Consider the following 15,456-nt stretch of genomic DNA (forward strand, 5'->3'; position numbering starts at 1 on the left):
CCTGCTATTGAACTGAGAGCCACATCTGAAGTGGCCCGCAGGCCCCAGGGAAGCCCTGCCCAGGAACTGTTTGTTGATTCATTGATTAAGCGCCGTGGAGGGAAGGGGCATCCAGTGCGGAGATTCCCTCAGTAGTGAAAGCTTTGAACGCCGAGCTGCCGTGTGCGGTGCATGGCTTCGCGGTGACCTTCCAACAACTAATCTCCTTTAAGAACTGAATCAAAGCAGTTCAGGGATTTTGTCAGATGGATTCTGTCTACAGTTGGGCTTTTGGCAGTTGCCTGGAGAAGGTAATACATTCTTCACAAGGATATGAATTTCCCCTTTCTTTCTTTCTTGAAAGGAATGAAGACGAGGTGCCAGCAGAGCTCTCTAGAGAGGGACCCTGTTTATCCACGGCAGGGACAGCTGTGCGGTGGAGTGGTTCTCACACTCCCCGGCAGCCTCTCAACCCTCTCTTCCCAGGGCGGAGAGAAGGTCTGCGTGGAACTCATGCCACCTGGGTGACAGTGCTACTCATGATCTATTTTGGTGGAAATCATAGAGTGTAGAAGGCTAGTGCTGGACACGCTTCATCATGGTAGGTGAATGAGTTATCCAGAGGCACACACTTGGGACGTGTCAAGCCAGGACTAGAATTGGGGATGTCTCCTCCCTAATCTAGCACTTTTTTGAAGGCTCCTGTGTTCCAGTTGAATAGACTATCAAACAAAGAGCTTACTTGTATATCACAGAAGGAAGAAATAAATTGAATTTAGCTACCAAGGCTGAGGCAGGAAGATCGCTGTGAGTTCAAGGCCAGCCAGAGCTATGTAGTGAGACCCTGTCTTAAACAGCCAAACAGAACAAAAAAATCCAATTTAGGAAACCGGGAGACTATCCTAAAAGGATTGCCAAGGCTTGTGCAGGTCTAGTATGAATCCTGGAGTGTAATTTACCAGCGCTGTGAGCTTCAGGAAGGACACTTGGCAATTGTGAGCTGTGGTTTTCTTTTGTTGTAAAATTTGACGGAAGTATCTGTACAAAATCTGCATTTGGGGTTTGCAGTGTGAATTAAACAAGATTACATATGTAAAGGGCCTCGTCTAGCGCTTGACCCAAGATACATAGTAAATGCCTGTTCTGTCAAGGATTTGCCTTTGTAAGATTGGTGGAGGAGTAGTACATGGTCGCATTGTGCAATAAAGGCTTTAAGTGTGGGTGTGGAATGGGATAGCTTGGTGTTTTTCAGCATTTTCTCCCATGGTGACGTGTGGGGAAGATGCATGTGAAGAATTATTGCTAGCGATCGATAGGTGTGATCTGCTGGTGGTGATGGTAGTGGTGGCAGTGGTGACGACAGATGCTAATGCTGATGGGTGAGGTGCACCTGCCACAGGGAGCTCAGGGCTGTGAGCGAGTCCTAAAACCTCAGCTTGGAGGACCCTGCTTTCTCTCCTGCAGTGGAGAGAACGTCAGCATGCTGGGGAGCAAGAGCAACGAGTAATAAGTGAGCTGCACTCAGGTACATTAAAAAAACCAGCCCGGTGACCTGGCTCACTGGTAATAGACTCCTGGCAAGGTATCAGCATGTCTAGAAGAGGCCGTCCCTCCTGAGGAAGATGACTTTGGATGCGTTCTGATATCACAGCTCTGGAACTGGACTCCAGGTCAACTTTCTGTGATGAGGTTGGAGTGAACTGAATGACTCCGAGCCTCTGCTTTGTCACCTTGGACTGGAGTAACCATGGTAGCCACTGCAGACATTGTGATGAGTGCTGAGTGAGTGAGCACAGAGATCACTAGCAGTGCAAGAGGCACACAGAGAGAAGCACAGGGGCGCTGACACGACAGCAGCAACAGAACCAACTTTATACCTCCTCACACATCAGCAGTGGAGAGTCTCTCGTCCTTTGTGCTTTTATAATATAGGCGTAGATTAATCTATAGGTAGGAGACTAGGTGTTTAATACCATTTAATCCTTTTCATTTAAAAACAATTTTTACTCTGAGAAACTTTGTGCACTAGACATGCCGCACTTCCTTCCTAAGAGCCCGGATGAAGACCCTGAGCTGTGCGGCTTCACAGAAGTCTTTCCCTAGGGTCCTGGCGTGATCGCAATGTAGAGCAGCTATAAAAGCTGTTCTCTGGATTTTGACCCCCACCCCATAAAGATTTTTCTCTTTACTTTGGTGAGCTTTTTTAATCGATATTATTACCACCTTCGAAGTTCTGGGGGACATGAGGAGAGAGGAGAGTCATACCGATGTACACAGTGCGGGCCTTGCTTGGAGAGGGACAGGGATGACCCTCTTACAGGTGTCTGCTAAGGCCTTGGAGTCTGGAAGACTATTTAAGGGATGATCGAAGGGCTTTCATTTGCGGCAGTCTTTCCATAGACCCCAAGCTGGGCTCTGGAGAGAATCCCACGCCTCTTCTGCGGTGGCCTCCTGGGGTCCACCAGACGTGATGGCATCTTCCCCAGACAGCCGCCTGCCGCTCCCATGGTGTGGCCGGCTGGCGCTCTGTTGGGGAGCAGATGGCGCTCTCTTCCAAGAGGTACTTCCTGTGCATTGTGCTTGTTTTGGAGATGTGTGTTCTGGTGAGTGGTGGGGACTGGGAAGACAGAAGATGGGCCAAAGTGAGATACAGGACAAGGCAGAGTGGGAAGAGGGCAACGGCAAACCTTCCTAATTCTCAAGGTGAATGTCAAGGTCACACACCACCTTCTTAGGTCAGTTTGAACATCATTCCTGGAATCAGGCCCCTAGTCGAAGACTCCAGGGTCCTTCATGGGGATAAAACTAGAAGCTGCCCAGTTGCCATTTTTCAGTGTTTAAATGCTGGAGGGGAGAAAGAGGGATTGAAAAAAAGGAAAAACGATGGCTTTTCACCCTTTCCTTTGGAAGCTATGGAGCCATGATCAGCTTTGAGTCAAGTTGCCCAAGCATAGCTTGCTTATTGATTGAAGAATTATTTTCTTACGGTTTCTCCTGAAATAGCATGCAAAGCAAGTCCCTTCTGTTTTTCTAAATGTATTTTTTCTAATAATACATGATATTTGCATTGTGAAAGTTTATGAAGTCACAAATTATCATTTTCCTTTTTATAGCTGAGTTATCTTAGCAAGATTAAGTGGCTTGTTCAGAGCAGAGCAACACAGCTTGTTACCAAAAAAAAAAAAAGAAGAAGGAAGAGAGCAGTAAGTGGAGTCAGTGCCGTCCACATCGGGAACGCGGGTGTTGGAAGTGGCTTGGTGCAGGGCAGATTGGAGACTGAATGTGAAGAAAGTTGGACAGGGGATGCAGCCCTAGGGAGCTTAGAGGAAGAGACTTAGAGGGTCCTTTTGGGTATGAGTGTGGTCCCTGCGGCGACAGAAGGGCACTAAGGCCATCAGGTCAGTGCCGCTGAGGCGCTCCTCCCCACCAAGTCCTCCGCTCCCCTCTCTTTCTGAGCCCACATGTACAGTGTGAAAGTAATCACTGCTTCTCAGAAGAAGGAATGGGGAGCAAAGGAGAAATGACCTTGTGCTTGCAAAAGCTGTGGTCCCACCCACTCTCCCATGTAACTGGAGAGTAATCCCTGTCAGCAACATCATCTCCGAGCGAGAAGGATGCCCGCATGAGACCCAGAGTGAGGCCGCATGGCGCGACATTCCTCCATGGAAGCAACTTGTACCAGGCAGGGAAAAAGTGCACTGGCTGAGGCTTCCTTCCAATGTGGGTGCCTCTCCCTTCCGCTTAGGAATGAGGCTGTATGGTCAGGTGGATATCAGAAGGTGAAAAGAATGTGCATTCTCTCGAGTGGGCTTTATTTTATGAATACCTGGTAAGTAAGATCCCAGCATAGCTGTGTGTATTAGGGTGAGTGTCCTAGCCTCACTTAATTCTAAGATTGCGACCAAGAAACATCTTTTGATAATGTCTCAGAATCTTCAGTTTGATCTGGCATAGTCAGCATTTGAATATAGATTCCCAGCAGAAAGTCCAGGCAAGCTGTTGCTAATGACTCAAAACTACTGTATGTCACCGGCAGACCAAGCAGACTGGTACTGATAGGTGTCAGCTTTTTACCCCAAACCGTCATGCACCACCAGCAGCTACCATCTGATATTCCCACGGTACTTTCAGAATCTCAAACTCTTAGTTCTCAGAGGGGCCATGCATCTACCCAGTGGATGGGTACATGCTTATTAGCAGAGAGGTCTTTGGGCTACCTCCATGTTTGTACGCTAGAGGTTTGCTCTCTGTCTCCTGTGTTATTTAATAAGCAGCTTCATTTTAGTCAAGTTTCACTTTGCTACTCCTAGAAATTGGAGGAAAATATTGCCTGCGTTCACTTGCTGTGCCACACAGACAGAGCACCCAGCAAAGGTAAAAGATAAAGGATCAATTCTCATGGATCTCGTAGTTCCCAGCTTTTAAGGCTGTATTATAGAAACTTTGTAATTATTGTGGGTAATCTTGCAGAAAATTAAATGTTGAGTTTGCATATATGAAGAAGTTTGGGCCGTTTTGCTCCCCATTGCTTCGTAGTGCTGAGTCTCACGCTGTCCCTATCAGGTAGGAGGTTGTGTTTCGCTTTACTGCTGGCAAGATGCTGTTGGGGGCAGAAGTGAAATCTGGGAAGGAGTGTGCTGTCTTTCACTTGAGACATATTTTAGCAAATGTATGTCTGTCTTTCACTTACTGTTCAAAATGCCTCCAGACCAGTAGTTCTCAGTGAGGGGTGATTTTCTCCAACATCAGGAAACATCTGGACCCATGTTGGAGTGTGCTGATTGGGAAGAGGGTGGTCCTGGCAACCAGGGAGCGGGGCCCACGGTGCTGCTGTGCAGGGGAAATCCCCCTGGCCCCCGGCCAGGAATCCTCCCCCACCAAACATTCCCCGAGTCAAGATGGAGAAGCTCTGCTTGGCACTTAAAAGTTGAAAAGGTAAGGGAGAAAGTAGGCGGCTTCACTACTTTCAGATTTTTAAAATGGCTTCATGAGTCGATGATTTTTCCCATAAGACATAGGCTTGACTGGAAAACTACACACAAGCCACACATTTGCTGTAAAAATATTGAAAATGTAGCATCTGCGTTGTGCTTAATCAAGCCACCTATGATGAGCGCTGTCACTACAGCGTCCATAGCTGCGGCTTAAAGACAGACGACTAAGAGTGCCAGACACTGCCTGATGCATCTGTCTGTATATCAGCTCCGAGAAACCTCCCAGCAGTTTCCGTGGCAGGTACAGGGCTGCCCCTTGGGTCCACAGCCAGGTCCTGGGAGGATGCATACACGACAGGGCACTGACCACGGGATATCTGGAAATGGGGGCCTTAGTTCTCTACATGGCCCTAGCTGCTCCAGTGTTTATTCTGTGGTGCTATTATTTCAGAAGTGCTTCTCTGGGAAAGTAGGATTGCCCTTATAAAGCAGGTTTATATTTGCTTCTACAGGGAGGAGGAAAAGTGAAGCAATTGTGTAACTACCTGCCCAGCAGCTCTGTATCTGGCCTCATGCCTGCTGGGCTCTTGCTCTTCATGGCTGCTCTGGCCCAAACTGGTCTCTGTGTGTGTGTACATGATGGGGAGTAAGTATCCATAGCAGACCGCCCCGTGACACCACGTCGCTGTTCCCGCCCATGGCTGCCGCCATCTGCTTGGGCTCATTCTGAGTCCATGGAGGGGAGATGAGGATCCTCTTTTAAAATGTCATCTTCATGGTAGCTTTGACCCATGATAACCTTGTCTTTGAAAGAAACCTAGGTAAAATTCTTGTAAGCAAGCCTCCTGAGAGATTTTCCAAAATGCATAGAACGATGGAATTTTCGCCGAAAATGTCACATCAGGAGTCAGAGCCCCAGAGGGGATTTCTGTGGAAATGGAGAAGTTAGCTAGCTCTGCTGCTTCCACACCTTCCGAGGATTTCGGGTCTAGGGAATTAGGTTTGTCATAGCCATACATTCTACCTTTGCCAAACCGCTCTTTTGTATTAAACCTAAGTTGCCATCAAAAAACCGGAAAGGATAACATCACAAATCACTAGAAATATATCAGCATTCTGAGCAGCGGGATTTATGGGGCACTAATGGATATCCTAGGCTATTTATCTTCTTGGAAGCTGTGAAACACCTCTGCTTTTCTCTTAATATATAAAAGGGCTTCTGTTCGGGGAGGGGAAGGGTCCCAAGCCCAGCACTTGAGTTGAGGCCAACTGGCCTTCCAGGCCTTGTTTGCCCTAGGAGCAGCGGTGGGGTGGGTGATTAATTTGTGTTCACCTGTCCTTTTCTGACTCTTTCCCTTCCCCAGGAAAGATTCAGAGTAGAGTATTGTACAGAGATGTTGAAGCTTGAGGCATCTTTAAAGTTCAAATTCATCAAGTTCAAATACAATGTATAAGGTCTGCCCATGCCTTGGCAAGGGCTGGCCTAAGCTTCCATTCACATTAGCTCCATCCTTTTTCAGTGTCCTGGCCTCACTCTGTCTTGTCTGCTGTGATGGAAAGCAGGGGAGTTATTCTGCCAACAGGCGGGACCTTAGCTCCTCGGCGGCTTCTCCCTGCATGGGGCTGTGGTCCTATTAGGTGGGAAAAGACCCAGGTTCTGTGCATGGCCGTGCTACACATTGGCTCGTGACCTTGGCTCGGATGATATTCCATTGCTCAGCTTCCCTGGCTGTCAAATGGATCCAGTTCCCCATAGGTGTGTTGTGAAGATGAAGCTATAGCTTGTGGCTGTCTGGGGTCAGGTGGACAAGCTCCTGCAGGCCTAGGAAACTTGACTCAGCCCGGTCCTTTCTGCAAAGCAGAGACCGAAGATGATGCCTACAGCAGACTCCGTTCCTTGGCCCTGGAGCTCCGGAGAATGTTTTCGGAAACACCTCCAGAGATAGCTTGTATTTTCATCGTTTCCCCTCTTGCTCAAGAGAGCTGAGTCTGGAGGCTGTGAGCTCCTTCCCTGGAAGGCTCCTCCTGTCCAGTGGAGATTGTCCATGGGCCTGGTCACTCCCACCCCAGTTTATAAAGAGTGTTTTAGAGTGGGCCCACAAGGTTGGGTAACAAGAGTGATGTGATAATGAAGACAGACTAAAGGTCACAGGGTTGTTAACATGTGTGAGGAGATTGCAGGCTTAGCCTGTCAGGTGAGGGAAAGGTTACCGCACCAACTGTATCTACACTTCAAAGCATGGAGCTGCTTTGCTGCACTAACTTAATTATCTGTGCTATGGATATCTTTGAGGAACATATCTATACCCCGGTACGGTTACTGCACAGGAGGAGATAGCAGGAGGTGGCTTGTTCAGTTGCCAACTTCCTAAAATGCTCTTTAGCGTCAGCTGGGTTGCTTAGTCCTCTCCTGCTCTTGGATTAAATATAAAAATAACTGTGTGAAGCACACAACCCTCTTTTCCCTGTCTGCTGAAGTGGCGGTCTCCTTTTTCTAGAACCCATTAGAGAGAGAGGAGGAGAGGAGGGGTAACGATACCTAAAAGCCCCAAAGCCCCAGCCCAGGTGTTCCTCTGCACTGGGCTCAGCCTGGGAGGAGGCAGCTGCTCACGCAGGGACCGCCGCTGCTCCTGTCCGGTCATTTAAGGGTTGACCGAGTAGCACGAGCGTGTCCTGCTTCTCTTTGCTCCTCCCTTCTCTGTAGCCATGGCGGTGTTATTGACATCTCCACCAGCAGCTTGCGAGGGGAAGAAATACAACCCAAGCCAGGTGATGTTTTCATTTCAAAACCATAAAAGTGTTTGATGTTAAGAGACGTTGGAAACTATAGACTGAAGGGAGCTATTTGTCTCTACCTGGTTTTTGCCGACCCAAACCAGCCTTGGTCCTGTTCCTACAAAAACACAGGTGCTGGTGACACAGCCCTTCCAAGGGGAAGCGCACCCATCGCTGACATTTGCCTGCGCTCCTGGTCTCCAGAACAGGTTTTCTCTGCCAAACATTAACCCACTGTTTTACCTCCTCGAAAGGAGTGTTTTGGGTTCCTGTACCTGACTGCTGGGCCCCGTTTTGGAGCAGGTGATTCTGTGGACTTTTCAGACAGTGGGATGATTTGAAATGTAAAGAGACAGGATCAGCCAAAGCCCTTGCGACACCAACACTGAATACAGTGCCTTGTTCTTTGACACTAAAATGCAGCCTGCTCTTGCAGTGCTAGGACCTTTTGTAAACAGAGACCAGTGGAGAAAGTTTCAGCTTTTCATATTCTCTTGCGAAGTGTAGTCTGCCCTCGCCTTCAAAACATGGTCATTTCAATGATAAAAATGCTGCGGAGAGAGTACAGGAGCGTCACGCAGAACCAGCCGCAACATCTCGTGTGACATTCCAAATATTAATACAAATAGAATTAATTCACACGCCAGGGGTGTCTCAGGAATCCATTTTAGGTTGGCACTTAACTTTGGTTCCAGATTTCTCTGTGACCGCCCATGTTGAAAAATGCTCGCTAAACAAGGCAGTGCTGGGCTGCCCTCGATCTATAAATTCCCTCAGACTAATTCAGTAACTAGCCCTTGATCTTAACTAGAAGCAAATGGAGGTGACGAGCCCTTGGCTATTCTGTGTCCTTGGTGGGCAGGGAGGTTTCTGGCAGATGCTGTACCTGGTACGTTACTCTCTGTTCACCTCATTCGTTTTATTTGGGGAGAAGAGCAAACACACTCTATTTATCATTAGTGGATTATTTAAATGCATAATTCTCCATTCATAGAAAACCCTGGGCTTTACAATGTATCTAATGTGTAGACACAGTGAAGAGCAGCTTCCCTGTATCTTGCATTAAATTTAGACTGTGGCCATGCATAGGCACGACAAAAGGAAGACTTTTGGGGTCTGGTCCTCCCCTCCCTTGGTTCTCTATTTCTGCACAGAGAATTTAATAAAGAAACTATCTTCGAGTAATAATTCCTACAAGCCCCGGACATTCCTTTGGGCGAAAAGGACTGACCTTTTCCTGTTTTTAATAAACCTCTGTGAATTTGGGCTTGCCTCTCCCAGAGTCCAGAGCCACGGTCTCTTTATTCCATATTAAGGGCGGGGTGAGCCCTTCATTCCTGCGACTTGCAAGCACTAACCAGTCCTGGGAGAAATGGGTTCTGAGAGGTTAGTCCGTGGGCCGGTTCGGTTAGCACTTATTTACATCAATTAGCTACTTGGATTTATATCAGCTCCTTTTTTCAGGAGGGGTTTGGATTTGGTTATTTATTTTTGATTCCTAAAAGAACTGAAAAGCATTGTTTTTACAACATGAGGTTGAATTAAGCTCTGGTGACTGGCAGGCTATTTTATCCTAACTGTGACACCGGCAATTTTAAAAGCTTTATTTTTGCCTTTGTCTTGAGCAAGGAGCATTTTACACGTTATTAACTCTCGAGAATCTCAGTGGATGGATAATTTGGAATGGAAGAACTTAGGATCTTTTGGGGAGAAAAAGAATAAACACTTAAGATCCCTTATGATTGTTCTTTGGGGTTTCTAAGAGTATTTAGTGTACTAAATTTTTAAAGTCTGTGCGTGAGAGTGAAATATATCTTGACACCGAATAATGGGTGTAAGAGTGTCAAAGGGCTGCCTTTGTCAAGATGCAGGAACCTGCTGTCACCTTGTTCTGGCTGCAGGGCACCAAGCACCCTCAGAGGCGTGGAGTTCCTTGTGTCTGTCTGTCTCTCTGTCTAATGCTCAATCTCCTTTCGATTTTATAACTCGAAGTACATACTTTCCTCCTGGTCCTAGCATAGTCCCCAAGAAACGCAGTCATTTAGAGGCTTGAGGAGATGAATTTAATTAGTAAACATAGTGCAGCAAGTAAGTTCCCGTTGAATCCTAACAGGGTTGGGGCTTCATCCATGGAAAGGGCTCCAGCCCCTCACCCCCACCTGCCTCCAGCTGCAGGGCTACAGCCTGGGTTTAGCTGGCATCCTCTGTCCGTAGTTCTGCCAGCTTAATTATACATATATGAGAATCGAGCAAATGGTGAAGGCTTTAAGAAGTTCAGGGGAAAGAGGGATCACCAGACTCATAAAATCCTTTAAGTGAATCCACATTATCTTCCAAATTAAATACAACTTTGCAAACACATTTGCCAACCTTCCGGATACAAGCCCGGGCAGCATTTGCTAGCATGCTTCTCCACCTCACCTGAGGGCTTTGGTTCGAGTTCTCAGCTGGAGACTGGATGGCGGTGAGAGGCTCAGTCTTTTTTAAAAGTTTTAAACTGTAAATAAAACAAAGAAAACCATGTGAGTCAAATGCACGGCCTAGTGCACTGCATGTTTATGACAGTGTTTTAGATACGGTACGTGTTGTGCACCAGCCAGCGTGGGACAGAATTCTGGCGTCGGAAAACCTCCTTCACTTCCCGACCCAACAGCAGCTCTTTGTACCCCACATAAGTAACCATTATCCTATCGTCGGGGTCACTTCCTTATAAATTTAAAAACATGTTTATAGTCCACTGTACATTCCCAAGCAGCGTAGTCAGGTCTTGCCCATTTAAAACTTAAACAATCTTTTAACCTGTAAGTTCCTCCTTTGTCCCAATTCTTTGTAACTTAATCTATTGCAGAACTGGGGCCGTTACCCGTGGGGTTTCTCTCAGCCCAAGTTGGTGGGCCACACACTTATGGCAGAGTCGCAGGTGTCTTTGCACCCTGCAGTCCTGCACTCCTGCACATTGGCCCCGGGTAGCCAAGACTGCGTTAGCCTTATATGTGTTTAATTCTTCTGGACAGACCATAGTTGGTGCTTGGCAAGGTTGCAGAAGGTTGTGTTACTGAAGTGCAGGTGTCCCATGGTAGCCAGTGGGGTCCTTGGAGAGGGACATCTTGAGGCCTTTTCTCAACAGTTTAAAGCCCTGGTTGACTTCCCTGCTGTCTGGTAATACAAGATGTCCCTGATCTTATACACTTTCTGAAGCAGAACTGTAATCAGCCATTGCTCTAGGTGGCCCCGATTTCTTTAGGTGAGGAATGTGACCTGAAAACTATAGTCATGGAGGGTAAGACAGTTGTAGGTGCAGGACTGGTCATTATTTCTTAGTTTTCTGTAGATGACAAGATTGGGAAAATACACATATATATGAAATAAGTGAGTGTTTCCGTTCCCACTGATACTCAGTTAAAATTTTCAACTTTATTTAACTTTACTTAAAATTTACAGTTTTACTGAACTCCCTTTGGATCATGTTTGTATCTTTTTCCTTCTTCAGGAATCTTGACCCTCAAGGAGGTAGGGGGCAATAGCCTATCTCAATATTACTCATTTATTTTGTCACATATGCACAATAGTCTTACGAGAACAACACTGACACTAGTACTAGTTGTTAAAAACATTAAAGCTTTTGAAAAACATGTACACTGTCCCCCATTTTCCCATTTAAAAATAATCATGCTACCCATACACTCTCAGAGCACATCGTCCGCCATCAGATACTCCACGCTCTTCACCCCTTTTAGTCTTCAGTCTTCAGTCTTCATGTTTCTGGTGTTTGCCACCAGTCCTTGTGGGGACAGTCTCCATGCCCTTTTGATGATCTCAACCATACTTCTCAGAAAGCGCTCCGAACAATAGCAGTAGTTCTTACCTGCACTGGTAACTGTTGGTTTGAGCCCTCCCCATTTGCAAGGCAGTTTTGCTGGATATAAAATCTTTTTCTTTCCTCTGTCTGTGGAACAGATGATGCTATTTCCTTCTAGCTGAAAGCATTTGCTTTAGAAAGTCCCATAGTTTCATTTTTTTCCCTTTGTAAGCCATGCATTTTTCTTGTCTAGAAGCTCAGGATCTTACTAGAGTATATCTTACTATTGGTCTTTTGGGGTCAATAAGCTCAGGTCATGATGTAATTTTTCAACATGTCATTTCGGATTTCTTTGTACCTCAGAAAATTTTCTTGAATTCTCCTCTAGTGATTGCTCTGTTCCTTTCTGTTTTTTTTTCCTTCAGAAGTTCCTCTTAGCCATGTGTTCAATTTCCTTTGCCTGTCTTCACTATCTGTCTTTTTCCCTTAAATCTTCTTTCTCCTTAATGTTTTAATTCTTTTTCCTTGTGGCACTTAGGAGATTATCTGTTCTGTTGATTTCTAATTTAGGTGGCATTTCTCAATGAATTCTTCTGTTGTTTTTAATTTCTTTAAAATTATTGTCAATAATTGAGTTTATGAACCCTTGTAATCTATGGCAGTGTCCTTCTATGTATTAAGTCATTTCCCCTCTTTTGAAATCATAGGCTATGGTTCTGTTTTGTGGAAACGTCTTTCCACTGTACTTTTATTGTCTCTAGGGACACTGATCTGCTCCTTCCTGTAGTTTGTAATTATAGTAACTTTGTGTGGGATTTGACCTTGACCTTGACAATTTTCCATTGTTCACTTTTATGTGAAATTAATTTTCCTGACATTTTAAACCAAGGAGTGGTAGAGGAAATTTTACTAACTTTATAGGATTTCCCTCTCTCCCTTCCTTCTTTTCATCCCTCCCTCCTTCTTCCTTCTGTCCTCCCTCCCTCCCTCCCTCGCTTCTTCCCTCTCTCCCTTATTCCTTCTTTTCTTTCTTTCTGTGCATATGCAGAGTTCAAAAACCTGGTAGATTAGTTAGTACATTACCTTCCAGGATGCCATTTCCCTCCCTGCTTTGATCTAGACCTTCTCTTTCGTTTGTCACTTGTGTTCGGTGTGCCTTAAATTGGATGGCACCCTTAACAGGTGTGGGCTTACACTGGAAGGGTGCTGGTGGCTGCAGGGTTCATGGGGGCTCAAATGCCCCGTGCCTGCTGGCCCTGTACCATGTGCCCTCACATTCCGTGTGGAAGAGAATAAGGCCTGCCCTGTTAGAGCTCAGTCTGTAATGAGCCCCTGAACATCCTTCGAGTGCTGTTGGCTGTCAGCCTGCTCTTGTCCTCAGATCCATAGATGCGCTCCCCCGTGTGTCTCCCCCTGACCCAACGTGCTGATCCCGTGCAGGCTGCCTGGCCGTTACTCATTTGCCCTATTAACTTGTTTTGGGGGATTCAAGACACCACTCTGTTTCCTAGCTGCTTTTTGAATGTTGTCTATGGATACTGAGTTTTGTTATTCAGTTGCAAACTTACACAAGGGGTGATCCAATTATATTTTGAAGGTTTAAATTTAAAAGAGAAGTTACTACATTAAAGGTGCATTGTCCCAAATTTCCCTCAAAACACTCCTCACTCCAGACACACCCACTGTTCTTGCCACTTTCTGAGGCAGTTTGGGAAGTCCTCCTCCATGACTGTCTTTATAAGGTGTGATGAAAAATATGGCAAAAGCTGATGCTGCGTATCATCCAACAGGAAGGCAGGCTACATCAACAGCACAGCCTGTCCTCATCCGCCTCATTCACCAGACCTGGCACTGTGCAACTTCTGCATTTTCCCCAAAGTCAAATTGACCATGCAAGGAAAACATTTTTAATTAATGCAGGACATCAAGACAGCCACAACAATGCAACTAAAGACACTCCCACAAGAGAACTTCCAGAACTGCGTCAGAAAGTGGCAAGGAAATGGGATAAGTGTATTTGAAGCATGTGGGTTGGGGGACTTGAGGGAGATCAGTGGCAATGTGTCTTTTACTGTTATTATTTTTTAAAGTTAAGCATTCATCATACACATAATCATACTGCATAACTGATCAAAGGGCTGAAGACTGTGCTGCCATGGCTGCCAATGTCTTTAGAGTTTTCCACCCCCAGTGCCACCTAGGCAGTGTCCTGTACAATGCATGGCACAGTCCGAGCCACAGGAGCCCAGGAAATAGGAAGCAGCCTGTGCCTGCAGAAGATCTTTCTTCTGGGCCCACAAACACAGTCTCTGAGGCACCATGTTCTAGACTACTCCACTAGTCGGGCCAGTAAAAGGAAAAATGCCTCATGTACATTTTTGTTTGGTTTTGTTTTGATATAAATTCCCTTTTGATAAATGAATTTCTGTTTATACCCAGACTTCTTCCAAAAATAAGTGTATGATGACATAAAAAGAACCATAGTACTCCGAGATGACATGTAATTAACTGTATCTGGCTGAGGGATTAGCCCCCATGGACAGGCTACAGATATCCGTGTCCTCAGGTGTTCTCGTGCCTGGCCGGGCAGGGTTGGTGACCACACAGGTAGGTGTGTAGGAGCCCAGGCCCTCCTACAGGGCCCCAGAATGCGAACCTCTGGGACAGACCAGGGAGGCTCTGAAGAGAGGTTTTAGGGACTACTGATGCTTAATCTGTTTCCACCCACATCCTGGTGGCCAGAGTCCAGGCGTGTGTCCTTGTGACAGTGAGGATCGCTGAGCAGATATGTAACTGTGTGCCCAGGCTTAGGAGCCCTGGGTTTGCTACAGTGAGAAAGTGGCCCAAAGGAGAGCCAGGACTGCTTTCCCAGGTCAGATCAGAAAGGGCTTTTCAGACAGAAATGAACCATGTCAAGGCTGAGTGAGTGGGACAGAGTGTGCTTGTATTTGGAAAGTGCAAAGAGTTTTGGTGTGGTCAGAGCTTTGGGTGAGGCCCAGGTGGCCTGCTCAGAAGAGCTTGTGTGTGATGAAGGGCACCAAGCCTTGTGCTGCAGGAAACACAGCAGGTAACGATGGCTTCCAAGCAAGGGAGTAGCGTCACTAGGTACATGATTTAGGAAGGTAATCCTGGCCCCTAACTATGACGAGCAATGTCTCCGAAATGTGAGAAGCAGCAGTTCCAAAGCCTTCCTGATCAGACCTCTTCCCCTGAGCCAGGAAACAGGAGCTCACTTCCACCAAGCCCACCCTGATGGCGCCCATGTGCAGGGCTCTACGAACATCTGCAATCTCCGGGGCTGCTGTGAGTTCCATAAATTCAGCCTGGAAGTGTAATTTCAGATCTCACAGAGCCTATGTTGTTCCCATGATATTATAATCAATGATTGTAGCCCCCTTTAAAGCTCATAAGCTGACCTCTTTTGACATTGATTTCTCATCTGTTCTCTTCCCCGACCCTTCGTCACCTCCCATGTCTCTTTATTTGCTAAGCCATGCTATTTTAGTGCCAGGCACCCTTCTAATAACCACACTTGCCATACATTTAGCTTTGCTCGGCTCATTACTACCTAAGTAGACAATGTTGTAGCGAGAACTAGTCCTCAGATTGGTACTGCAGCCTTCTCAGAGGGAGACTGTTTTTCTTCCATTAGAGAACACCCACGTGTGCTGTCAAGTCTTTTTGGCTTAGCCTAGTGGCTTGGGAGATTGTCACAGTTATTCCGTCCTTCCTTTTGAGTAGATCCCTCAATTGAGAAAACCTCAGAGAATGATCACAAGCATTGTGCCAGACTTCACGTAGGTATTTCCAAGACTTTTCTGTGTCTCTGTAAAAGGCTGCATGAGGTTAAAAGGGAAGGTAAATGAAATGTGTGTCTTCCATAGAGAACTGTGTGGTTTGTCTGGCATTTAGACTCTCCCCAATATGACCTTTAGAAGAGAATATCATCGATCACCTATTGGATTGTCT

At 46.3% G+C, this 15,456-nt stretch overlaps 2 protein-coding genes across 4 annotated transcripts in view; one reads left to right on the plus strand and one right to left on the minus strand.

Annotated features, from left to right (window-relative positions):
* The window catches only part of LOC102010123, a 36,069-nt gene that overhangs the window by 15,586 nt on the left and 5,027 nt on the right, over window positions 1-15,456 (minus strand). Inside the window, exons 3-6 of the mRNA XM_013503029.1 lie at window positions 14,721-14,810; window positions 12,571-12,643; window positions 10,271-10,394; window positions 5,884-5,966 (exon numbers count right to left, since the gene is read on the minus strand). Of these exons, the coding sequence (XP_013358483.1) occupies window positions 5,884-5,966; window positions 10,271-10,394; window positions 12,571-12,643; window positions 14,721-14,810 (370 nt within the window). The remainder of the gene's footprint in view (window positions 1-5,883; window positions 5,967-10,270; window positions 10,395-12,570; window positions 12,644-14,720; window positions 14,811-15,456) is intronic.
* Esrrg (estrogen-related receptor gamma) overlaps window positions 1-15,456 on the plus strand; it is a 524,413-nt gene that overhangs the window by 14,588 nt on the left and 494,369 nt on the right. The gene's annotated exons all lie outside the window — the stretch shown is intronic.

The sequence above is a fragment of the Chinchilla lanigera genome, unplaced genomic scaffold (genome assembly GCF_000276665.1).
Source record: "Chinchilla lanigera isolate Chin_1 unplaced genomic scaffold, ChiLan1.0 scaffold00005, whole genome shotgun sequence".
In the NCBI taxonomy this organism is placed as follows: domain Eukaryota; kingdom Metazoa; phylum Chordata; class Mammalia; order Rodentia; family Chinchillidae; genus Chinchilla; species Chinchilla lanigera.